General features: G+C 55.0%; 7 protein-coding genes across 7 annotated transcripts; 2 read left to right on the top strand and 5 right to left on the bottom strand.

Annotated features, from left to right (window-relative positions):
- Positions 1 to 2935: 2935 nt before the first annotated feature.
- Positions 2936 to 4168, bottom strand: COL26b_012653 (uncharacterized protein; the record flags this gene model as incomplete). Its single annotated transcript, XM_053185292.1, has 1 exon — positions 2936 to 4168. The coding sequence occupies one exon, from the start codon at positions 4166 to 4168 to the stop codon at positions 2936 to 2938; it is 1233 nt and encodes a 410-aa protein (XP_053030780.1).
- A 799-nt stretch (positions 4169 to 4967) lies between these two features.
- COL26b_012652 (uncharacterized protein) lies at positions 4968 to 8533 on the top strand (the record flags this gene model as incomplete). Its single annotated transcript, XM_053185291.1, has 3 exons — positions 4968 to 5107; positions 5174 to 8078; positions 8132 to 8533. 3 exons carry the CDS (start codon positions 4968 to 4970, stop codon positions 8531 to 8533), a joined length of 3447 nt encoding a protein of 1148 aa, XP_053030779.1.
- A 448-nt stretch (positions 8534 to 8981) lies between these two features.
- On the bottom strand, positions 8982 to 10910 carry COL26b_012651 (uncharacterized protein; the record flags this gene model as incomplete). The annotated part of the gene is made up of 1 exon (XM_053185290.1): positions 8982 to 10910. One exon carries the CDS (start codon positions 10908 to 10910, stop codon positions 8982 to 8984), a length of 1929 nt encoding a protein of 642 aa, XP_053030778.1.
- An 880-nt stretch (positions 10911 to 11790) lies between these two features.
- On the bottom strand, positions 11791 to 12884 carry COL26b_012650 (uncharacterized protein; the record flags this gene model as incomplete). The annotated part of the gene is made up of 2 exons (XM_053185289.1): positions 11791 to 12182; positions 12242 to 12884. 2 exons carry the CDS (start codon positions 12882 to 12884, stop codon positions 11791 to 11793), a joined length of 1035 nt encoding a protein of 344 aa, XP_053030777.1.
- A 1714-nt stretch (positions 12885 to 14598) lies between these two features.
- On the bottom strand, positions 14599 to 15459 carry COL26b_012649 (uncharacterized protein; the record flags this gene model as incomplete). Its single annotated transcript, XM_053185288.1, has 3 exons — positions 14599 to 15001; positions 15065 to 15296; positions 15351 to 15459. The coding sequence occupies 3 exons, from the start codon at positions 15457 to 15459 to the stop codon at positions 14599 to 14601; spliced, it is 744 nt and encodes a 247-aa protein (XP_053030776.1).
- A 9-nt stretch (positions 15460 to 15468) lies between these two features.
- On the bottom strand, positions 15469 to 15839 carry COL26b_012648 (uncharacterized protein; the record flags this gene model as incomplete). Its single annotated transcript, XM_053185287.1, has 2 exons — positions 15469 to 15707; positions 15767 to 15839. The coding sequence occupies 2 exons, from the start codon at positions 15837 to 15839 to the stop codon at positions 15469 to 15471; spliced, it is 312 nt and encodes a 103-aa protein (XP_053030775.1).
- Positions 15840 to 17732: 1893 nt separating this feature from the next.
- On the top strand, positions 17733 to 23940 carry COL26b_012647 (uncharacterized protein; the record flags this gene model as incomplete). Its single annotated transcript, XM_053185286.1, has 4 exons — positions 17733 to 18204; positions 18255 to 20651; positions 20707 to 23204; positions 23263 to 23940. The coding sequence occupies 4 exons, from the start codon at positions 17733 to 17735 to the stop codon at positions 23938 to 23940; spliced, it is 6045 nt and encodes a 2014-aa protein (XP_053030774.1).
- Positions 23941 to 24260: the final 320 nt, after the last annotated feature.

Below are 24260 nucleotides of genomic sequence, written 5' to 3'. Positions count from 1 at the left end.
CTGCTGCTGGGGATGATGCTGTGGGTGCTGAGGATGCTGCTGCGGTTGCTGCTGCGGTTGCTGCTGCGGGTGTTGCTGAGGGTGCTGCTGAGGGTGCTGCTGCGGGTGTTGTTGAGGGTGTTGCTGCGGATGCTGCTGAGGGTGTTGAGGATGTTGCGGATGCTGCTGAGGATACTGCTGCTGCTTTGGCGCAAGCTGCTGAGGAGCAGGAGGGGGAGCAGCAGCAGGAGCCGCTCTCGAGCGGTCGGCGTCATCAGCCGTATTCATCAAGGCCCTGAGATCCATAGTGAAAGGCGTAGACGGGCAAATGGGGCCAGTATCCCTTGGTGTTGTGGTGTTTTGTCCAGTCCAACGCTCCGGCCTGCTTCGGCTGGGATGCGCAAAGTTTCAGCTTCGCCCTTTCAATACCAACAGCTCATATGCGCGGCGTGCGAGATATGCGATGGGTTATCGGTCGTGAGCGATGGTCGCGACGCAGGTTTGAACAGTCGACGCGATTTTATTGGTACAAGTTGGATCGGCAGCAGTTGAGCATCACGTCGGCATGATCAGTCGGCAAAGATGATTACGGTCGGGGTCGCAAGCGTTGATGTCGGCGTCGGCGTCGCTGTTGGGGCTCGGGGTCGAGACGGGATCGACCAGATGGGACTAGATTGGATCGGATCGGATTGGACAGCACAGAAGCCAGGACCAAGCAGAATCGGATGCGCGGCGAGGCGAGGGCAAGTCGGATTGGAGCAAAGAGTTCGAGGGGCGATGCGAAATGGAGGGCGGCGGGCGACAAGCTAAAGAAAACGGCGAGGGACGAAACGACACGGTTCACAGGGTCGGAGAGGGAGGGGTCGGGATCGAGCTCGTTTGTTTCGTTTGTTCGTTGGGTGGACGGAACGGGATGAGATGGAGATGCGGGTGTGGATGCGGATGCGGATTGCGAGTTGCGGATTGGAGTCGTCGCGAGCTGGGCGTCGTAATCTCTCTGGTGCGCGATCTCCCCTCTCTTTCTTTCTCTCTCTCTCCTTCTCTACGTGGTGTACGTCCTCAATGCGGCATCCGTTCGGGGCTGGCGAGTTGAGCAGCGCGAGAGAAGCGTGCGATGATGCGATGCGGTCGGCGCGTGGGCTTTCGGAGCGGGGAGTGAGGTGGAGGGCGAAGAGCAATAGGCGTCGGTGGTGATGGCAGCAGGGAGATTTCTCTCGTGAGGTCCCTGTCGGCGTCGGGTTGGGTTGGGGCGAATGGTGGTTGGTGGTTGGTGGTTGGTGGTTGGTGGTGAGGTAGGTAGGTACCTTGGGGTTGGTTGGTTGGGTAAGGCAGGTAAGGTAAGGTAAGGTAAGGTCGCAGGTCGAGATATCTCGGGCGCTAGGAAGAAAACATCTTGTCCTCTGTTGCAGCTGCGTGGGAAATTTGGAGACAAAAAGAAAGGATGGAAATGGATTGGTCGCGCGCCGATCGCAGCAGGGTTTCCGTCTTTCGCGGCTTCTCAGTCATGAAAGTCCTCAATCTCACTCAGGTCACGTCGGCGCCCACCGTGCTCTCTTTCTCTACCTTAGGTCACTCACTGCCCGTAGGTATCCGTAGGTAGTCACAGCGAGCTCAGTGAGTGAGGTGCTAATAAGGCTGCCCTGCCTACCTTACCTAAGGTAGGTAAGTATCTTACTTTTCAAGACCGGGCACACTAAAGGCACTTTGGGAGCGCCCTGGCAAGTAGGTACCTTGGCAAAGTACCTTAAGTAAGGTAAGACCTTACCTAGTAGCTAGGAACTTTGAAGCTCCAGGTCCCTTTGAGGACGCAGAGAGCACAAGGTGTTGCTCGTTGCAGATGACGGCTGGGTGATTTAGCTTTTCATGATGTTTAGGCAGATGCTATCTGCTTTAGGGGCTAGGTTTACATAGAGCTTCATCAAGCTTCTTCTAGGTAAGGTAGGCAAGTATCTTGGAGGCTGGCACAGAGCTCTTCCAGTGGGCTGCACAGCCTTGTCTCGTTTCGCAGCTTCATGAACACGTCCATGTCCTGTGCCACGGTGCGTTGCTCGAGCCCGGCCTGTCGGGGATTTTCATTTTTTTATTTTCTCTCTCCCCTGTCTCTCCTTCGGCCAGCTCCACGTTGTGGTGTTGGCAGAGTGGAGGGTTGTGAGATTGAGGCACGCGCTCTCGACGGGTGAAGGGCGCCTGTCTGTACTGAGCATGTATTGCCACTCACAATCTGCCGCCCAAAGATACTTACATGTACTAATCGGGGCTGTGCTGGACGTGTGTGGGTCGCGTCGATGGCGCCAGACACTCACTCATGCTGGAACTGCAACTGGAACTGAGGGTCTGATCGTGTCTTCCACTTTTCTGCCCCCTTCCAGTGTCACACTCAAATCGCGTCGTCAGTCACCCAGGATTTTCTGACTTCTGACAGCCAGCTCCAGCCAGGGTTGGCGAACATGTTTCCCTTCTGGACCGCCTCATCCTCAGGGGTAGCATTGGCCTTCCGTCTTCACTGCGAATGACTACCTGTTCATACGGACGACCACGAATACACGGATATTGAATCGCGATGCGAATGGCTTCCTCCTATCACCTTACTGATGCTCGTACAAAGTACAACCAACGTCAACCATCGCCCAGCCTCCTCGGACCTCACGAGCACCATATCCTTGCATCTCAACTGCCGTCCACCCCAATGCACCCTCACCCTATCTTACCTTGGCCCAGATACGACGCTGATCCTGATAGGATGGATGCGGCATGCCTTGAGTGCCAATGTTCATATCGAAAGCTGCACGTCCATTGCACTTCTGCGCGTCAGCCTCATCAATCTGACGCCTGGCGCGTCGACACTGAGCGGTCCTTCGTACGTACTGCCCTCTCCTTTCACGCGTTTTCAAAACCTCTGGTGTTATGCATCATTTATCGTGACTTTCATTAAGCTTGCAGAGTTGTTCTCTGTTCCTCACAAGCTTGACTTTGCTGCCGCTGCCGCTGCCTCTGCCTTCTGTTGTCGAATAGCCGTACTGCTGATCTTATTGGTAAAGTCGTCCGTTTTGGCTGTCTCGTCGCCAAGATCCCGCGCGTCGAGCACGTCGACTTCGTATGTTTCCAATGGCTTCATCCCGAGACTAACCCGCTTGTCGTTGACTGCCTTGCCGCCCGAGCGCGTCTCTCCAGAGACCACGAGTGCTTCAATCTCCGCCATGGAGATCGTGGGGCCATAGACATCCTGAAATTCAACGCATTCGACGACAATAGTGCCGTTGCGGAACTTCGCCTCGAGATGGCCAGGCGCAGTTTCCACTGTCGGTACCGGACCAGACCTCTTTTTCCAACCGCTCTTGTCCAGCTCGAGAAGAGAGGCCAGGAAGTCAAGAGTATACCTGGCACGGTCATCCCACGTCTGCACCAGCTCGCCGTATTTCTTGTTCTTGAGCATTTCATCGCCCGTGATGCCCAGCACAAGCTTGCAACTGGATGCCGAGTCTTTGTCGGGAACCCGGAGCAGGAGAACTGCAGCCATGAGCATCAGCTTGTGACCTGGATGGAGATGGTCAAATGTGCCGCCTAGGCAGACCACTGGGTACAGAGGAGATGCTTCCGTGCTGCCGGCTCCCTCGCCTTCGACGTTCATGCTAAGACCAGCCTCAACAACAACTAGTTGAGATTGGAGGATGGTCTGTCTCCCTTCGGCAAATTTGAGATATGATGACAGCGTACGGTATCCGTGCTCGCTATTCACATGAAATATGTAGCTCCAGGGGTGGTAAGCAGATGCGAAGGTTGGAAGGTCGACGACAGTCGTGTTGTTGGGCTCGATGGCGGCCACAAGTTCTGATGCAAGCCGCCTACTGGCGTCATGGTCGACCAAAACAACTCGCGCATCGATAGAGCCCGGTCCTCCATTAACGTCCGTGGCAATGGACTGCTCGGCACAAACGACAGCAATGAGGCTGTAGATACCGGCCACCAGAGACTGTGCGGCGGCCCATGACAACGATTTCGTTTTCGGTGATGCACCGCGCAAGACGGGACATACCACAGCCACAATAAGCGTAGCTGACCGGGCCGGATGCTTGATCTTGGAGAAAACGGCTTGTAATGAGGGCCGGTAGGCGGCATTGAGTGATGCGCGGGATGGCGGCCGGGGTGGGACTGGCAGGAGCAGGAGACTCGGATTCTGTTCTGAGCTCATACTGTAAAACTCTCGTAGCAGAAAGCGCAGTCAGGTGTTGGCTGGAGGTGTATGACCAGAAACGCAAAGAAGCACTCTGAATTCGTGATCACTGTTGTCAAGGCTAAATGCGTGGAACTCAGGTGAGCTGGACTGGGTGTTCCTCGGTCCGTGGAAGCGGGGAGCTTGAGTCCCGGTCACATTGGCGGGGTGTGCCGCAGCAAGTGAGGTCACTCGCTGCACCGCTGTGTGCCTGGTCTCTTGCAGAGCTCCAGGGTAGGTACACGTCCTTCATTACAATATAACCACTGAATGTTGTAAGCGTGATGCTCAGCACTTTAAGTGCATATACTAGCTGATATCGTAGATAACCGACTTTCGGGGCTCAAAGAGATCTGACTGCAGCTGCTTACCTCATCAGAGCCAGTCGAGAAGTCCGGGTGCAGGTTTCGCAGCTTTGGGAATGCTGACTCATCCAAAACTGGTCCGTGCTTGTTGCTGTTTGCTGCTATTGGCGCTGCCGACTGGTGCTGCAAGGGTCAGAGAGACGGCTCTGGGGCAAGGCGAGGCAGGCAGACCTGCCTGACGTGGATGCTGGCTGGCTGCATTCGCGCATTGCTTTCGGCGTCCTTCTTTCCATCACCAAACCGTCTCCCCGGAGCTGCCATCACCACCACTCCAACAATCATCCAACCTACTCAATTCAGTCCGACTGACTGCGTATTGAAGACCCGACCGAACGTCTACGATAAACCCTATCGGTCGCACATCTTCCCGCCACAGCTTAGCTCGAGCTCCGTTCCCGAGGCCAACATCCAAAATGCCTGGCCTGGTCTCAGCTACCGGAGTGCTGGGCTTCCTGGCCGACGAGGAGCACGACCTCAAGGTCTTCGCCCTCCAGACTCTCAACGATGATATCGACACCGTCTGGACTGAGGTTGCCGGTGCTCTGAGCCAGATGTAAGCCCGCCTTCCATTGTTTCCCCGTGGGGCTGCTCTTCACCAAAATGCTAATCATCCCTCCAGCGAGGCTCTCTACGAAGACGACACCTTCCCTCAACGGCAGCTCGCCGCTCTTGTTCTCGCCAAGGTTTACTACCATCTCCAGGCTTACAATGAGAGCATGACTTTCGCCCTGGCTGCCGGCGACCTCTTCAAGCTCGATGCTCCCGGCGAGTTCGAGGAGACCATCATCTCCAAGTGTATTGATCAGTACATCGCCGCTTCTTCCGCGCAGCACACCGCCCCTAAGTCGCCCAAGAACGACAACTCCCTCCCCGCTCTTGCGACAACCTTTGCGAGCGGCGCCGCTGACGGCTCCGCCCTCATCTCTCCCACGACGCCCTTCTCTCAGACGACTCTCCCCTCCAAGTCGCTCCTTTCCAGAGTTTCGACCGATAACACCATCCTCGATCCCACATTCCAGCCCGTCAAGGAGGGTCGTTCCGGTTCCATCGCCCCCATCAACGACCAGGCTACACAGCTCGCTCTTCAGCGCATCATCGAGCGTCTCTTTGAGGCCTGCCTCAAGGATGGCCGATACCGCCAGGTCGTCGGCATTGCTGTTGAGGCCAAGAACCTGGAGGTCCTTCGCCGCGTCATTAAGCGGGCAAGCGAGGACGAGAAGAAGTCCAAGGGCAAGTCCACGGATGGCCAAGGTCCCGCAGAAGAGCTGATGGAGTACGCCCTGAGCATCTGCATGGACATTGTTCAGGAGCGTAGCTTCCGCACCGAGATCCTGCGTCTTATCCTCGATCTTCTCAACGAAATTCCCAACCCCGACTACTTCGCTATCGCCAAGTGCGTCGTTTACCTCAGCTCAGACGAAGAGGCTTCGCGCATGCTCAGGCAGCTCGTTACAGATGGTGGCCCCAACTCGATTGCCAATGCTTACCAGATCGCCTTTGACCTGTACGACAACGGCACTCAGGAATTCTTGGGCAAGATCATCAACTCTCTGCCCTCTGGAGAGCCTGCCAAGCCACCTGCCAGTGATGCTACCGAGGAGGAGCCTCTTCTCGAAAACCAGCAGTCATCTGAGGAGGAGGTCTCGGACGACCTTGCTAAGGTCTACAAGAACATTCGTTCTATTCTCGACGGCAGCAAGACCATCCAGCTGAACCTCGAGTTCCTCTACAGGAATAACCGAACCGACTTGAGCATCCTGAACAAGGTCCGCGACAGCTTGGAGGGCAGAAACTCTATTTTCCACACTGCGGTCACCTTCTGCAACGCCTTCATGAACCAGGGTACCACGAACGACAAGTTCTTCCGCGATAATCTCGAGTGGCTCGGTAAGGCAGTTAACTGGTCTAAGTTCACAGCCACCGCTGCTCTCGGAGTCATCCACCGCGGCAACCTCACCCAGTCTAGGAAGCTTCTGGAGCCGTATCTGCCTCGCCAAAGCGGCTTGAGCAGCGGCTCCATCTTTAGCCAGGGTGGTGCGCTGTACGCCTATGGTTTGATTCACGCCAACCACGGCGCCGATGCCCTAGAGTACCTCAAGACGCAATTCACATCTGCGGAGGAGGAAGTCATTCAACACGGTGGTGCCCTTGGTTTGGGCATTGCTGGCATGGCCACCGGCTCTGAGGAGATCTTCGATAACCTGCGAACTGTCCTCTTCACGGACTCTGCGTTGAACGGTGAGGCCGTTGGTCTTGCCATGGGTCTCATCATGCTGGGCACAGGCAACGTGCGTGCTCTGGAGGACATGATCACGTATGCCCATGAGACGACTCACGAGAAGATTGTTCGTGGCCTTGCCATTGGCATGGCTCTCATCATGTACGGCCGCCAAGAGGGCGCCGACGCCATGATTGAAGGTCTGCTCAACGACCCCGACCCGACCCTCAGATACGGAGGTATCATGACAGTTGCCCTCGCGTACTGCGGTACCGGCAGCAACAAGGCCATTCGCAAGCTGCTGCACATCGCTGTCAGCGACGTCAACGACGACGTCCGCCGTGTTGCTGTCATGAGCTTGGGATTCATCCTGTTCCGCAAGCCCGGCAGCGTGCCCCGCATGGTCGAGCTCCTCTCTGAGTCGTACAACCCCCACGTCCGTTACGGATCTGCCATGGCTCTGGGTATCTCCTGCGCGGGCACTGGTCTCGACGAGGCCATTGATCTGCTTGAGCCGATGATGAAGGATCCTACCGACTTCGTTCGCCAGGGTGCTCTCATCTCGCTTGCCATGATCATGATCCAGCAGAACGAGGTGATGAACCCCAAGGTCGCCTCCATTCGCAAGACTCTGAAGAAGGTTGTCGGTGACCGTCATGAAGACGCCATGACCAAGTTTGGTGCCTCGCTCGCCCTGGGCATCATTGATGCTGGTGGCCGCAACTGCACTATCGGCCTTCAGACTCAGACCGGTAACCTCAACATGGCCGGCATCGTGGGCATGGCGGTCTTCACCCAGTACTGGTACTGGTTTCCCTTCACTCACTTCCTCTCTTTGGCATTCTCTCCCACCTCTATCATCGGCCTGGACCACGAGCTCGAGATCCCAAGCTTCAAGTTCCACTGCGCTACTCGCCCCAGCTTGTTTGACTATCCCCCTGAGCAGGAGGTCAAGACCGAGGAGGGTCCCACGATGGTAGCCACCGCTGTCCTCTCCACCACCGCGCAAGCCAAGCGAAGAGCCCAGAAGAAGGAGCGTGCCCAGCGCCGGGAAAGCATGGACATTGACTCGTCTGCTAAGCCTACCGTTTCCGACAAGATGGAGGTGGATGAGAAGAAGGAAGAGGCCAAGGACAAGAAGGAGGCCGATGTAACTGACAAGGAGGCCTCTGCTCCTCCGGCAGACACCAAGAAGAAGGCAGAGAAGGAGAAGGTTGGCTACGACCTGGAGAACATGTCGCGCGTGCTGCCCGGTCAGCTCAAGTTTATCAGCTTCCCTGCCGGCCGTTACAAGCCGGTCAAGAAGGTACAGTAATCCCAACTCCAACACAAGGAAGACAGGGCGCTAACTATCCGTAGCCAACTGGTGGACCTTTGCTGTTGCAGGATACCCAACCTGACGAGGAGAAGTCTCTGATGGAGGAGAAGCTCAAGAAGGTGACGACGGAGAAGGCCCCCGTTGCTGGCCAAAGTAACGCCGGTGGCTCATCGGCGGGCCTGACGCCTAGGCAGCAGCAGAACATCATCTCCCAGGCCCTTAGGGCTGGCGCTGGCGGTGATCTCCGCTCGCTCAACGAGCTTAGCGAGTTGCTGGGCCGCCAGAGGAGAGGTGACCTTGCTGGCGCGACGGAAGGAAGTGGTGCGGCGGCGGCTGCAGGAGTTCTTACCGCCGTTGATGAGGACGGTGAGGGCGACGAGGAGGCGACAGTGCCAGGCGAGTTCGAGTACTTCACCGACAACGAGGAGGAGGACGAGGACTAAGTATTCTGCTAAGCGGCGCATACAATGTACTCTTAAGTCGGGAAGGGTTTCTAGAGAATAGACGACGGCAGAGGCCTGTTTTGGGCACGATGCGAAGGGCATCTCAAGGCAAGAGCGCTTGCCATGCTGTACAACTTTAGCAATTGAATTAATGCTCCATTTGCGAATCGAACTTTTTGTTGAACGTTACGTCAATTAAGGTATGCGAGTTCGATCTTGCGTGCTTGTAATCTACAACTGGCTGTTCTGATGATGAATAAGAGAAGAAGAAACCACTGCAATCGTTAATGGCAGCAAATACCACATGGAGGAAACGAATAACAGCAACATGCCTCGCTGTTGGTACTCCGAAATACGCCAAAACCCTGGTACAAACAAAAGGTGCCGGCTCATATACAACAACGTCTCTTCTCTTTGTCGTTCTTCCTCCTCTTGCATAATCAAAGTCTCATCTCGTAGTAATCAAAGCTCCCTTGGCACAGTCTGAGCAAATTCTGAGACGATGCCAGGCGTTGGCCAAGTTGCCGCGCTGGTTATAAATGGCCGCATAACTCTCTGGCTGACAGTTGTACGACTCATCTGTAGCCTTGACCAGCATCGTTGTGCACTTCTTGCCGTTTTCGCCCAGTTCGCCCAGAGGAACAACGCCATCGTATCTCCAGCGCTTCCACGCCCAAGACTTGTGGCCGGCTTTGGGCGCAGTCTCAGGCTCGTCAAGGAGCTCCGCCTGGTCCCATGTCTTGCCGTTATCAAGGCTCACGTCGACGCGGACGATTCTGCGCCCGCCGCCAGAGTAGGCGTATCCCTTCAGCGAAGCCTCTCGGCCAGTGGTCTCGGCGTCATTGGTGCCACTCTTCCAGTCACCCAGTCTAACGGTTGTTATGGCGCTGGTGATGGGCATTTCCTGGATGGGGGCTGCGCTGTCCCAGTCCGGCTTCGTCTCGTTGGGTCCGAAGCATTTATAATCCTTGCGCTGCCACTGGCTGTGGCTCTCCTCATCTGACACCGTGATATGGCTCAACCATTTGACAGAGCGAGCTGCGACATGGCCAGGCACGAGTGCACGGAGGGGGTAGCCATGGTCCCTTGGCAACGGCTTTCCATTCATCGAATAGGCAAGAAGAACATCGCCACGGGGGTCCAGAGCAGACTCAATGGGGATTGACGCGCCGTAGGCCTCGAGAGCCATGAATTGGACGTGCTTGGCTTCCGTATCGCCAGCCATTGTTTCCAGAATGGGGACGCCAGCGTCGGCGAGAACATCGGAGAGCTTCACACCCTGCCATTCAGCGCAAGAGATGGCACCGACATTCCATTGAAGACCGTTTGTCTTTTTGGCGTTGCGCGTCATGTCACTTCGGCGGTTGCCCGAGCACTGAAGAACCGCCACGATGGTTGAAGGCTTAAACTTGGTCTTGAGATCATCGAGGGTGTACTCCTTGATGGTTCCGTCGAGCAGCTCGATCTTAAGGGTGTAATCCGAGGTGTCGTCGACCTCGGGCACCCACATGTGGTTACGCACGTAGAAGAGCTCATTGGGGGTGAGATAGCTGTCAGCCAGGCCCTCCAAAGGCGTTTCGGCATTGCGAGGCTTGGGAGTAAGTGTGATGAGTCTTGGGTCACGGCTGGGATCGTGTTGGAAAGGGTCCTCAATCGATTGTGCGGCAGGCTTGCCGTCAATCAGGTCGGCATTATCGATAAAGCCAATCAGGTACTGGTTGAGGATCTCGTAGACGTGGGGCGACTTGTGAATAGTGAAAATGTCCCAGTAGGGATCAATGCTGCCGCCGGCGGCACGGAGGATGACCTCGCCACCGGGATGGGCTCCGACCCATTCGGTAATATCATAGACCTTATCGCCTTGTGTAACCCACGGGCTGCCGGACTTTGCGTCGTGCTTCCGGACCTCGTTCAGCCGGAAGCGAGGGAGGGACGGATCGCGGTCATCGGTCGAGTCTGCCGGGCCGGAAGTATCGACATCATCTTCGTGGGGGACATGGAAGGGTTCCGAGAGGCCAATGAAGAAGGACAGCAGCCCACCGCTAGCGAGCAGAGTCCTAACCCTGATGAGGCGTGGGGGACGGTTCCCTGGGCCACCTGGGCCACCCGGGCCACTGTTATGCTGAGGCCGCTGCCTCTCTTGTGCCTGAGCAGCGGTACCACCTGTGAGAGGCGTCGAGGAGGAGACGGATGTCGGCTGGGTGTGTCTAGAGCAAGGAGAGGCGTGCAAGAGTCGAGGGTGGAGGGAACCCTGAGGACGAGGAGCGGCAAGAGGACCAGCCAGAGAGGTGGCCGGGGCGTGTAGCGGTCGAAAAGGGACGGGCCGCTTTGTCGAGAGCTGTAAAAGCTCGCTAAACAGACGCCGCGGCGCTTGCATTGGGAGAGATGGCGTTGTGAGTGGCCGAGATGGGCTTCTTTTGGGTCGACGACGTCGAGGGCGCGGCTCTGGTGTGGAGCTTGGACGATGAGGTGACTGACAAGGGCGATGGCGTGATTGCTCTTGGAGGGTGAGGGAAAAGTCTGAGGGTGGGGGGGAGGCGAGCTGTTCATAAATCAGGTCGTCTGCATAATGGGGATGGATTGTGCAGATGGACTGTGCGTTGAGTTGTGCAGTCGGCGTCCAGTGGGGCCGTGCACGTGTTGAGTGAGTACGTAAGGTACCTAGCACCGGTACACTGTGCCGGACGTGGAGTCTCCTTCAGAGTGTGTGTGCCCGGGTGTGGTCTCTTGTCTCTCCAGCGGGAACATGGAAAGCGATGAATTCGGGGTTCTGACATTGGCTCTTTCCCACTCTTAAACCGACCAAAGACTCGCATCTGAGCTGCCCGTGCATCATTACAAGACTCGGCTTCTGTAGCAAATGGTCCAAGACGCCGATGGTTGCCGCAAAATCACCCACGTGGTCGCCGAAGAAGACCGTCGCAGCCCGTCCCGACACGTCTCAACCCTCAATCCCGGGCCCTCGTGAGTCGGCGAACAACTGAGTCGGCGATAGCAACCGAAGCTGTCTGTGGCCACGTCCAACCACTGCGGCGCTAGGTCCATATAATACTCTCCCCGCAACTCTAATTGAAGTGCATTTTAATTGCCTTGGTTGCATTGACGGAATCTTCGGCGACCAGTCGATGTCGACGGCGTTGTTCTTCATACTAAGCTGCAGCTGGCTGCTGTAAAGTACAGCTTCTGGACAGAAGGGGTATTTGTCCGCTATATGACATTGCAGAAGCTTCCAACAAGGCTTCAAGTCGATTTCCTGCTCAGAGCACCTTGGAATCTGGAGTTTGCTGGCCATCCCGAGCTGCGGCTTGAACCTTTTCGGGAGTCTTGTCTTTCGGAGTCTCGACATCACTGCCCTGAGTGCCCTCGATATCCATGCCCTCCCGCACCCAAATCGTCTGCGATATGAGAGACTCCCTCGCCGGCACAAGCCAGCTGAGTGTCGTATATAAAAAGATTGACACAACGAATCCAAAAAGCCAGTCGAAACTGTACAGATGCTGCGCACCGTCTGAGATCTTGACTGCCGGGTAGCCGCTGATAGCCAGTGCCATGCCCGGCAACGAAGGCGCTACAGGAACGATAAAGGCAACAAGCGCTCTCCAATTAACGCCCGCATCGAAACGGTAGCGGCCGTGGGGATCGTACAGCCCTGCGCATCAAACGTGTCAGTCTCGTTGTCAGTAATGCCTCGAATCCGAATGTACTCACCAGGCAGGTCGTATCGCTGCTTCTTGACGAGCCAAAAGTCTGCCGCCATGATGCCGCTGATGGGCGCAAGGAAGACAGCATAGGCGCCCATGAAGTTCAGGAATGTCTGCGCCGAGCTGAGGATCTTCCACGGGACCAGAACCCAGCCGCCAATCACCGCTGCGACCATGCAACCCCTCTTGATGTTCAAGTAGCGGGGGAACATGACTGTCAGATCGTTCGCAGCACTGATGGAGTTCGCTGTGATGTTCGTTCCGACAGTGGCAATGAACCATGCCAACGCCGCAAAGAAGGCAGCAGCTCGGCCTCCGGATCCATTTGCAAGCCAGAGACTGACAATGTCAAGGGGATTCCAGAGGTACTCGCCCACAAACACCTTTGTTGCTGATGTCGTGATGATACCGAGAGTCCCGCAGAGTGTAAACACGAGAGGGACAAACGGTAGTTGCACGAGCTGGCCATTGGGGCTCTTGGAATAACGCAAAAAGTCGGGGATGTTGACGCCCATGGTGGCCCACTGCCCTGTCACGCTTGACATGCAGGACAGCCACAACCAAGCGTATTGAGGCGTACCCGAAGGCACTTCTGGCTCCAACTTGAAGATATCTCCGCCGCCACCTGCTTTCTTAACTGCCCATCCCATCGTACCAAGAACAACGGCAGGGGCTGCGATAAGCTTGACGTAGAACAAGGGCCGGAGCTTCGTCGGATGAATGAGTAGGAGAGGGAGCTGGAGAACCCAAAAGAGGAAGAAACTTGAATGGAAGTCAGCTTTTAGTCAACGGCCGGCGGCAAACTCGTCAACGCTTACGAGCACATTCCCATCGATGTAATACCGGCGGACTCTGGCAGTGTATTTGGGATCCTCGCATAGGAAGGTGCCATGGCGCTCAACATGATTGTGAGACAATAAGAGCCATTGGCACACTGAACGCCGAACCAGAACATGGCCAGAATAGCGCGACTGACGATGGCGAAGTAGCGAAAGTAGAACCCAAAGCTCCCCGTGGCTATTACTGAAAATGGGACATGAAGTCTACTTCCAATAGCACCGTTCAGAACCATGGCTATGGCAATGGCAAAGGTTCCGACCGCCATGGCAGGGATAGCTCTATACCGAGTAAGCACTCCCCTCAATATGTCGTCACGCCTGACTGCGACTTACTCTCTCCAGCTCAATCCGACTGCCAGAATACTTCCTGCTGTTTGCAATGTCGACAGATTCATCAGGTCTGAACTCCAATAAGCCAGAATCGTCCATATGCTCCATGTCTGTTGCTCCAACGGAACCGGGTCCATGTCTGAGTTGGACTGTCACAACGTAAGCTAGGGCTACATTTTTCTTTCTTCTCAATCTGAGTCCTTACCCAGACCCCATCAGGAGCAATGGTGCTAGGGTGCTTGGGAAGCTCCCATGCCCATAGCGAAGTACATCGCCGCTTCACTTCATCTTTTCCGTAACCCCGCATCGTGGCCGTCGGTTTTTTGGTCGAAATATGATGGTGTGCCGAGCTTTTAGTCGTATGCACCTCATCCAATTCAGATGCAGCGGCACACAATCATGAGGTAAAACACGAAAGGCAAGGTCCGGGCGAAACGTCGAAGAGAGTATGTCCGAGAGAGAAACAGATCCGGAGCCGAGAAGCAATTAATCTTATCTTAACTACCTCCTAGCGGCCCTTCTTAACAGTGGCGTGGCAACGACTTTTTTGCTGGAAAGTGAGACATGGCCGACTCTATGTAGTCCGCAAGCAGCTCGGTACGATGTAACCCTTCCGCAGCGAACCAATTCCTCCCGACAGACCTACCTATGCAGGCTTGGGGCCGGCCAGGTCCGCCTGCTGTCGATGGCAGCATGGTCACACAATCGACAGCTTTCAGCTCGGCAATGGGGGAGAGTCGATTATCTTACCGAGTGGTTGGGGTAAGATATGAAGCCCAGGTCTAAGGATTCACTGATAACAGGGTGAGGGTTATCGGGGTATCTCTGGAAGGGCAGGGGTTGACGCACCCGAGTGGCGATGCAAGCCAATCGCAAGCGACTTCTTATCACAAGTCGTGTGTCCCTCTCCCGCTTGTGCGAATGCTGGAAGGTCGTGGCGTCTTTCGCCTGACAAGACCGCGTCGCACAAACCATTGTCCAACATGAAGCTTACTTGAGGTAAAATACTGGCGTATGAGCTAATCTCAAGTCTTCCCAGTCAAACTCGCTGTTACAGTTGCATCCAAGAGTCGGCGCAAATATGCTGATGCTGGGGAAGTGAGACATGTATCAATTGGGTTGAGAGTACGTCTAGCTAGCTCCTGCATAGCTAGTCGGATGCAGCCCGAGTCCAGTTCATCATTGATCCTGGAACTTACAAGTATCGACGGGCGAGCTCCTCGAGCTCATCTTGCTTGTCCGAGAAGATGTTGATCGCCTGTATAAGTTTCTCCTCGTACTTTCCATTTCCACTGCGCGTGAAGGCAAGGCGCCACGCGCTCTCGTCCTTCAAGGCCACCTCGAAGTCGGTAGTCCACTTCTTGTCCGGGCCTGCAGCAAAGTAGCCGCCGACCTTCTCGGTCGACGTCGAAGCCGACTGAGCCGCCAAACCCCGGAGCAAGGGCGGTGATACAGTCACGTGCTGGATGCCCGCGAGCTGCATGACTTCAGCTACTGAAGTCAGACTGGCGGCAAGCACTTGCGTCTTCGCCTTCTTCTCGATATAGTATGCCTGGGCGGTTCTGCAGAAGTCGAAGGCCTTGTTCTCGTCAACATACCTGAAAATCAAGTCAATAACTCTGTTTATATGGAATGAGCACGAGACAATGGGGAAGACTCACCCGGGGACAAAGTGCACTTTGAGCTCATTGACGTAGGGAGCGATGTATGTGCAGCCGGCATCAGCGGCAAGCGCAGCTTGTTCCATACAGAACATGGTTGTTGCCAGGGTGGCGATGCCTTTTTGCTCGAGGATCTTGCATGCGGCAATGCCTTCCCAGGAAGAGGGAATCTTGATGCATACCCGCTTGACATCAAAGCTGGGGTCGATCTTCTTGAACATTTCGACAATTCCTGCATGCTGTGTCAGATTTAGGCCCATCAGCCACCACTGAGGAAAAGACGTACTCTCGGCATTATAGCGAGTCTTCTCAACTGAGTAAGAGAAGTGTGTGTTGGTCTGAACATGGAAGTAGCCCGTCAAATAGGGGGCAAACTGCAGCGACAGTCTGACCATCTGAGCGTGTTAGTGAACCTGATGGCTGTCCTCGTCTGGCTCCTGGTTAAATACCATGATCTCAACGGCGAGAAGAACCGGGTCAACGTCTGACCAGGTTTCTTTCGCCCAGCTCTGTGCGTCTTTGGCAGCATCTCGAATGAGCTGCTCGTGGTAGAGTTTACCGTCAGGGGTGAGCTTGGTCAGCTCATTGAACGCGATGGCCTGGTTGGAGGTGCAGTCCACGAAAGGGCCTAGCTCTTTGGCAACTGCAGAGAGGTCATTACTGTGATGCGTGAGAAGACGAGGATTCGTGCATGATCGTTACCTTCCACATCAAGAGTGTCGCAGTCGACCTGGCTTGCCGACCTCAAGCTACTCAACAGGGACTCAGAAGCCATCATAGAGGTATGTATGGACAGGGCAGAGATCAGACAGGAGACAGAAGAAATGGGTTTGGGCTTCACGCAAGGCGATACAATGCAAGAGCTGAAGAGAGGGTCTTGAACTAAATTCGAGTGTCTAGGTAGATTGCAACTTGTTGACAAGACGGCAAGCAGCAGGGCGTACGGCAGAAATAGTCTCCCACCGGCAGCAAGGATGGATACCAGCTCTGCGTCGACCGGAGGTCAGAACGTGAGCGACGATGGCTGCTTTGTTGGTTGGATGGCGAACCCCGCACTTCTCTCCGCTGTTGCCAGAGGGGAATGTTAAGAAGTACGACCCTGAGAACTGAGAGGAGCCAGTCGGACATGTATTCACGAACATAAAAGGTTCTCGACGCCCGCCGGTTCGGGGCTCTGGGCGCGTCTCCTCTCGAGGAAAACGTAAGCGCAGCAACGCATGACCTCTGGAAACTTCTGCTACAACAAGCCAGTTGTAGACCGAACAGCTGTCAATGAAATCTGATCATTGACGAGTGGGCTGTGACAGAAACGTGGGGTCCCCATAAGGTTCGGCCTGGAGTCGCCCGCCCGAGGTGATGCGGAGATGTGGACAGCCAGCCGACTACGCTAACAATTACCTACCTTGATGTGTTGTGGTTGTTGGGGCAAGTTTTCCGAGTCGTTCAATAGGTAGTTGAACAGTTGAAAAGACATACCGCTCGGAAAAGTTACCCCATACTCTAACATGAAATGGCTAGCTACTGGTCGCGCATTCAATGTCGACGCCATCAAGAGGGAGGCAGTAAGAGAACGAGTCGGCAAAGAGTGGCCCGAACAGTCAGCTGATGAATGGATGTCTGTTGAGACGCACGAAGGGTCCGTATTCCTCTGGCAACTTTTTAGGGAAAGGGGAAGCGCCACGTGTGAAGTACGAAATGCACCCTGGCTAACACTGTCTTCTCCCATCTTCATGTCCGGCTTTCATTCAGGATCAACATTCCTGTTCTCGCTCTTGCTTGAGGAGGCTGATCCGTTTCCAACAGCATCCCGGAGTCTCGATCCTTCTCCCACCATAAATTCTTCATAATACGTCCTGTGTCTGGGGATTCAATTAGCAGATTGTTCGCGTCCGTTTCCGGTCGCTAGAAACAATGCCGCCCGACCGGCCCGGCTTTGTTCAACCCACCGAGAGGGTTGAGACACAGCCAAGAAAGCCCATGCTTCTTCGCGTCGTCGAATCTTGAATGTCATGGGACAATAGAATTATTTTGAAATGAAATGGAACCGGAAACGGGTCTTCTTTTTGAGAGCCATTATAGACTTCTCGGTGCCGTTTTCTGTGGCTGCCGTGTCAACGGCTGCTAGTTCCGGTATTTCATCATAGGACCCAAACCCTTCGACGTCTACGGATATCGTTTGTAGAGCTTTTGATAACGCGACATCCATCGTTGCGGGAAGCTCGACATCTGCCAACTCGGCCGTGGTTTTACCAGCGAATGACCAGTCATGAGAATCACTGAGTCGAGTGTTTTCGCTACCACTCGTCTCGAAACATCTTGAAATGATCGTTTCCCCTCCCTTTGAACGCGGTGGTAACACCAAGATTTCAACAACAATGCGTAAAGGATCAAAGAAAAGTCGATGCATGGACATCTTTGGATGTCCGAAGCTTCTTCCAATGCAATCTGTCTCCCTTGATTGCTTCAAGTCGACTTGGGCATATCTCTTTGTGGTAATTTCATTCATATGCTTCCATCTTTCTCGTCAACCCTCATCAGCGCTTGTTCTGCCAACACACATCTCTTCTGTTTTCACTTTCTGTTTTCACTCTCTTTCCCACCTTCTCTTGCTTGTCAACCTTGTTTCCCGGGCTACCTTCTCTTTTGTTCATCTCGTACTTCTCTCACCATGTCGGACCTAAACAAACTAGTGCCTGACCCAACCAAACGATACAATCCTCTCATCAAGCCGACTGACGCCGCTTGGAAGGAGGTCGAGTACACTTTCAGACGCATGCTCGATCGACCGACTCTCACCATTAAGCAGGTCTTGGATGATCACTTTACGCCTCACGAGAGGAAGCTATTTCTTCCTGTCGTGGAACCTCGCAGTTTGAGAGAATGCCAGGAGGACAGCACCAGGCGATATCGCGCCCTGCTTGCGGGACGTTTCAAGGGCCATTTCCCCTCTTTGGCCACCAAGTTCGCCATGTTGTACTTTGGTCTACCCGTCGAGCCTGCTTTGTCTCAATTTGCCCAGCTCAGCAAGCCCTCTTTCGAAATTGACGACTGGGAACAACTGCACGAGGCCGAGGTTTCGCCTCCACTTCACTTCCTCACAGCGCATGACCGGAGGAACTTTGGCTATGATCACTTGAGAGGTTCGGGACTATACCCCAAGATTCTGCAGGTTTCTGACACATTCTCACAGGAACGGAGGCGCCGTACAGCACCATTCCTGTGCCGGCTGCTCGATTTCGCGGCCATTCTGGCGTCACTGGGGTCGCGCAGGATGACTCGGAGTCTCAAGGCCTGAACCTTCGTGGAGGAGGTAATGATGATGAAGATGACGACGACGAAGAAATGCCAGACTTGTATCATCACCCTCGAGCCTCCGTCCCGCCGATCCCAGAAACCCCCTACGTCGAGTCTTCGGGTTACCTGGGGAGGCGAACCCCTCCTGCTCAAGTTCTTCCACAATCCACCCCGTCGATCTCATCTACAAAGCACATCATTCGAAATGACGAACTACCAGACCTGCAGCATCACCCTCGAACCTCTATTCCGCCGATCCCAGAAACCCCCTACGTCGAGTCTTCAGGGTACCAGCCCAGACAAAGGCCTCCTCCAAAAGCCACCCCTACGATCTCGTCCGGCAAACCTCGCGTCAGTTCTGCTGCAACTCCAAGCAGACTGGAAGTCCCGACTCCTGCCGGTGTCCCCGGAGGTCGTTATCAAACGGCTGCGTCGACGATTCTGCCCGCGCGCGCCCCGGGTAGTTTAGCCTCGACACCAGCGACGACCAGACCGACCAGTGTTCCCCGCGGTTCATCGAACAATCCTACATTTGGCCCAGGCACGTCGACTTCAGCCATTGGGACGGGACTTGGTAGCACCCGGCTTCCCGCTGTTGGCAGTAGCTCTCACCAGGTTCCCCCAACCTCCAATCCTGTTAGCAATCCGGCTTCTTTTGCAATTGGAACAGGTCTAAACAACCAGCCGGTTAGAGCCAATTCCTCTCAGGGGTTACCGGGTTCTTCTAGCATCGTCCCCGCCACTGGTGGTTCGCAAGGACGTACTCCTGCTACGCAACACTTCAAGTCATCTTCCGTTGCAGGTACAGGCCGCGGGAAAGCGTCGAGAACACCAGGGTTCGCGCCTCCTAGTATGCCCAATGCTAGCAACAACCAGGAATCAGCTTCTGCATACAGCGGGTATGGCGACCCAACCCCTTGTTCTCCTGCCAAGAACTTGGCCGAGTTGTTTGGTTTTCAAGGTCGTGTCACGTTCGACGCCGCCAACCTCTCCACCCTTGAGCAGGCCAGCAGAAAGCTTCTTTCGCTGAAGCAGCGCGACCAAAGCGACATGGTACTTGACCATATGAATCGGAAAGACAAGAGCGTCGTGCGTTCTTTCAATACCAAGATACCACTTCCCTCCACCGGCGACTTGGTGAATTATGTCAACGAGCAGTCCAAGACGAACCAGGATTGTGTGTGGTTCGTACGCCGCCAGGGGGAAACGACACCAACACACTGGGCGCCAACCGACCGCGACTACACAAACCATATGGTCAGATTGAGCCGCACGAACGACTTTGGCGGTTCGGACTTCGCGTACTACACTGTGCCTCGACGCGGAGTATTCTTTGGGGCAGAGTCGCAGAGCCATGCCCTTCCGTCGACCTTCCCGTGGGGTGCTAACCAGTATATGCCTTTCCTGACCACCGCCCAGGAGGTCTTGATCGGACGCCCACAGATACCTGGTGGAAGCCACTGCGATATCGTCCTGTCCGGCGAACATGACTTTCAAAAGTCGTACCAAAATCACTGGTATGGTGGTCTTGAGATTGACTATTATTTCTGGTTGGCGATGCACCCTCATGTCATCAGGAGGACGCCAACGAACATCACATCCGAGGCCTTACCCGAGGACTCTGTCGTCTTCTATCTACCTGGAAGCCGGCTCAACGCCTCTACGCGGGAATTACGCAAGTGCTCCCACAAAGCTGGGGCCAAGGACCCATACGAAGACGCGCTCAGGACAATGGAGAACTTGATGCGAGTGTCTCACATGCCTGTGAAAGCTTCAAAGTATCGTATCTGGCGCGGGACAGATTTTTTCAGTCACATAATCTATCCCACCCGGGCCGAGCGCAGACCGGCAGAATGGCATCACTTAGACCAGACAGCCAGGCAACAGGACCAGCAGAACCTCTCGAGGTTCATCACAGACTCAGTGAGCGACGAGCGTGAGCCTTGTCGGCTGTTTGTCATCCAGCCGGTCGACGGTGATGTCACCTGCAGAATGGCCAGCCAGGAATGGAATAATGGGCATCAAGACTTCAACGTAGATTCCCATGCGATGGCGACGTTCAAGTCCAAGGTTCGGAAACTGTACGAAGGCTGTCCCAACATCGAGTATGATCCCGAAAAACATTCCATCCTGCTCCAGCCCTTGATCCCGAGGAAGTTCGTCAATGATTGGAATCCGGCACCTTTTATCCTTCGACCGAATGACCCCGACAACCAGCTGGCGATGATCAGACGTCGCATCATTGCAGAAGAGGTACAAATTTCAATCCTACAGGATGATAAGCTAGATTTTGGTAAGGACGTTCTCCATGTTAGACTTGTACAACACTGCTGACAACATAATCACAGTCAAACAGCTTGACAGGTCTGAATGGGGGCCTCGGTATGGCGACGTCACACGCTTCCGGGACGAACTTGGTCTCCCTCTCATCAGCCTGGCCAGAGAGGATTTCCCGCACCCACCTGATGAACGTCCAGAGCAGAGAGTACCCGAGGAGAACGCTCGTGAGAAGACTTGGTCCAAGCAGCCGAGCGTATTCGACAGAGGCATATACAACCCGTCCATCCCCATCAATGCACCGCCAATTGAAGCGATCATGAGGACGGGAGGAAGCGATACAAACTTGTACTTGTTCAACAAGAATGTTCTCACGGCGACTGAGCAGCGAGATTTGCAAGAACTGGGCTGGAAGTACCGCAACATGATCCTTGACCGCCAAAACGGATGCCCATTCGAGAAGTGCAAATACGACTATCGCCAGGGCAAGGACGTTGAGTTTGTGCAACATCTCAAGGAGAGTCATGTTGACAATAAGTGCCCATGGTGCGATGTGCAGCTCTTTACGCACTGGACTTTCCAGCAAAGAGAGGAGCACATGAAGGAGAAGCACGCGGCTCAGTTGCGCAAGATTCTGAACATGCCTGACCCTCGCCCAGCAACCAGAGAGCCGACAGTGGCTCAGTCTACATCTGAAGATCTCTATGCCATCCCATCCATCATCCTTGGGCGACTTCAGCCTCCAAAAGGACCTCTACCGAAACTGAGCCCACCTCCGAAGGCTAATGGCAAGGAAAGCGAATATCGGTACTGCGACAGATGTGGCCGGGACCACCACGTGCTCAATGACAGGGATGAGCGTGACCACCACGATCGCACTTGTGTACCTCACGCCGAAGCAGTCGGTCGTTGTACTTTCTGCGAAACGTGCGGCGACGCCGTCTGGAACAATAAAGAGGTCAGGGATGAGTTCGCCCCGTATGACGAATATCCGCACCGCTGCAAAGGAACGTCCCACTCCAAGAAACCTTTCTGCAACAAGTGTGGCTTCTCCATGAGAAAGCTCTCAGACGAAAAGATCGACCGGCATCGTCAGCATTGCGGCGGTTTCTTTGCCCATGTGGGTTGCTTTTGCCCTTATTGCCAAAAGAATTTCGTCGTGGACGGGAAGCAGGAAGAGATCGAGACCATCAAGAAGCACATCGTAGACTGTCCCGATAAGAAGCCGCCTAACATTACACCGTTTGAGATCTATCCGGAAGGCTACTGGAAGGATAGGGACCAGCCCACGGATCCGCTCTACATCGGTTCAAATGCTACTCGGGATCTTGTTCGCCGACAGCCACGGCGCCCTGCTCCCAACCGCTTTTTGAGCTACCCGTTGGCGTGGCACGACAAGCCTGGCCCGAGTCCCGTGCAAGATCCTCCGGCAGAGTGCACCATTCGTGGGTGCCTCGAACCTCTTTTTGGTCTCACGCCGTCTGAGGTTCTGGCTCACTACGAGACGAAGCACGGCGGCATGCCCCTGAAGCAATGCCCTCTCTGCCGCCTCGATTTCCGAGTCCCAGAGGATGAACGTAAAGCGAACGAGAACCTTCCAGAGATTCAAGCACGAATCTTCCAGGTCAGGCATATGGAATGCCACGTCTACGAGCTTTGGAAAATCTTGGAGGACAAGGACATCCCTCATATACCGCAGCGAGAGCCGTTCGGCCCCGGTCACAGCATGTGGGATCCCGACAACGAGAGGGCCGTAGATCGACGCGACAAGAGGTGTCCGTATTTTGAGAGGTGCGGAGCTATGGTGGGATTCATGAACCAGCGACAACTGAACCATCACATGGAGACGGCGCATGGTGCTGAAGACTTCGTCATCGGTAGGCAGCCGAACAGGGAAGCCGAACTGGCAAGATTGAGGGAAGAGCGCAAGAAGCAGAGAATACGAGAGGGCAAGCAGCCTATCCCAGGCACAAACACGGGTGCTCAATCAGGACCACCAGGGACTGCATCTACAGACACTGGACTCTTTGAACAGCCTGACAACTCTCGCCCTGGAGGCCGCCGGGATGTAAACCGTCCTCAGGTGTCTCAGCCTGTGACGGATCCCATGCAAGGTGTTGAGATCGGAGAGTCACAAATTCCGCCTTCTGGCCAGCGCACACCGCCTATAACCCCATATGGTCCCAGAGAGGGCCAAGGAGCCAACACGGGCGGCCATTCGGGAGACATCAGTGGAGGCGGAGGTGACAACGACGGAGGTGGCAGTAGCAGCAACCCTCCCAAGGTTGTGGACCCTTCGACGACAAAGCCTGTGACCACGAAGCCTACTCCCTCGAAGCCGACATCCAGTCAACCTACATCGGAGCCGACAGTTAAGCCCCCAGCCAAGCCCCGGCCTCCAACCAGACCTAAGCCTGTCGGACCCGTTCCTGTTCCGAGAAATGACGTTCCCACATGCGGCTTTGTCCCTGATGATGACATGTACTGCTCACGATGCTTCCGCAAAGCCCCTAAGCGAGGCCCAAGAGGCATCAAGCGCGGTGACCCGGACAGACAAGCCCAAGTCGATGTAAGAGAACCCACTTCCTGCGCTGATACGTTCATGACCGACCTATTTTTCCTCACAGGCCCACTCGGACCCGAACCGAAGTTGTCGCATTCCTGCAAAGGAGGGGATGTTTGAAGTCGATGAAGAAGATTGGCCAGTCTTGCCGAGCAGAGTCGGTTGGATCAAACAGCCGAAGAATGTCCGGCTCTCCAAACTCAAGGCCGACTTCTTGGATGAACACCCTGAGCTGGCGAAGACCATGTGCCCTACAGATGGAAGCAAACGCACCAATCTGACCTGGCAGCACGACCCCAATCACAATGATAATAAGGACAACTGGCGTCTTCCCTTCCCTGGTGATGACGACGATGGCGAGGATGATGAGGATGAGGATGAAGACGGGGTTAATGCGGATGCAGACGGCAACTTCATAAACGATGAAGAGGATGATGACGAGGACGAGGAGTACCATGAAGAGGTTGAAGATGCAGATGGCAACAAGACGATACGGCGCAAGACACGCGGAGTTCGTTCGATGGGGCTTCCTCGCGACGAAACGTGGAAGGACACAGGTGAAGAGGATGACCTGAGCGTGGCAGACTCTAGCGAGTTGGTGCCGGAAACTGCGTCTGGGGATGAGGCACCAAGCAACACTGGCGATAAGCGCAAGCGCGACGAGACGGATACTCAGGGGCGTGCCGGGTCACCCAAGAAGACAAGGGTGGCTGAGGATGAAGACGAGTTGGGGGATGCTTGAGACTGCTGTGAGGGACTGTTGATCGTGGATTAGACGGATGGCGTTAGGGTCTCTATTGGGGGTAGATCAGTAATCATGAAGACTTGTCCCATTCATACTAATGATGATGTGTTCTTGAAGACTTCGGATGCCGCAAAGTGCCCGCCGATCGCCGAAGCGGTGGACCCGACCCGACAGAGCCCGGGAAAAGTGGAACCACTTCACACCTCCATCAGCCACCACCTGATTGGCCAAATATTTTCTGAGCCCTTCCATCCCGCCAGGCCGTGTCGTCCACATAATTCTTTCAATGTTCCCAAGCTGTTGAACTTCTCGCCCGC

This window comes from Colletotrichum chrysophilum (genome assembly GCF_026319265.1).
Source record: "Colletotrichum chrysophilum strain AFK26 chromosome Unknown scaffold_184, whole genome shotgun sequence".
NCBI classification, from domain to species: Eukaryota; Fungi; Ascomycota; class Sordariomycetes; order Glomerellales; family Glomerellaceae; genus Colletotrichum; species Colletotrichum chrysophilum.
The sequence above is the reverse complement of the archived record's forward strand: the minus strand, read 5'-3'. Positions and strand labels throughout refer to the sequence as shown.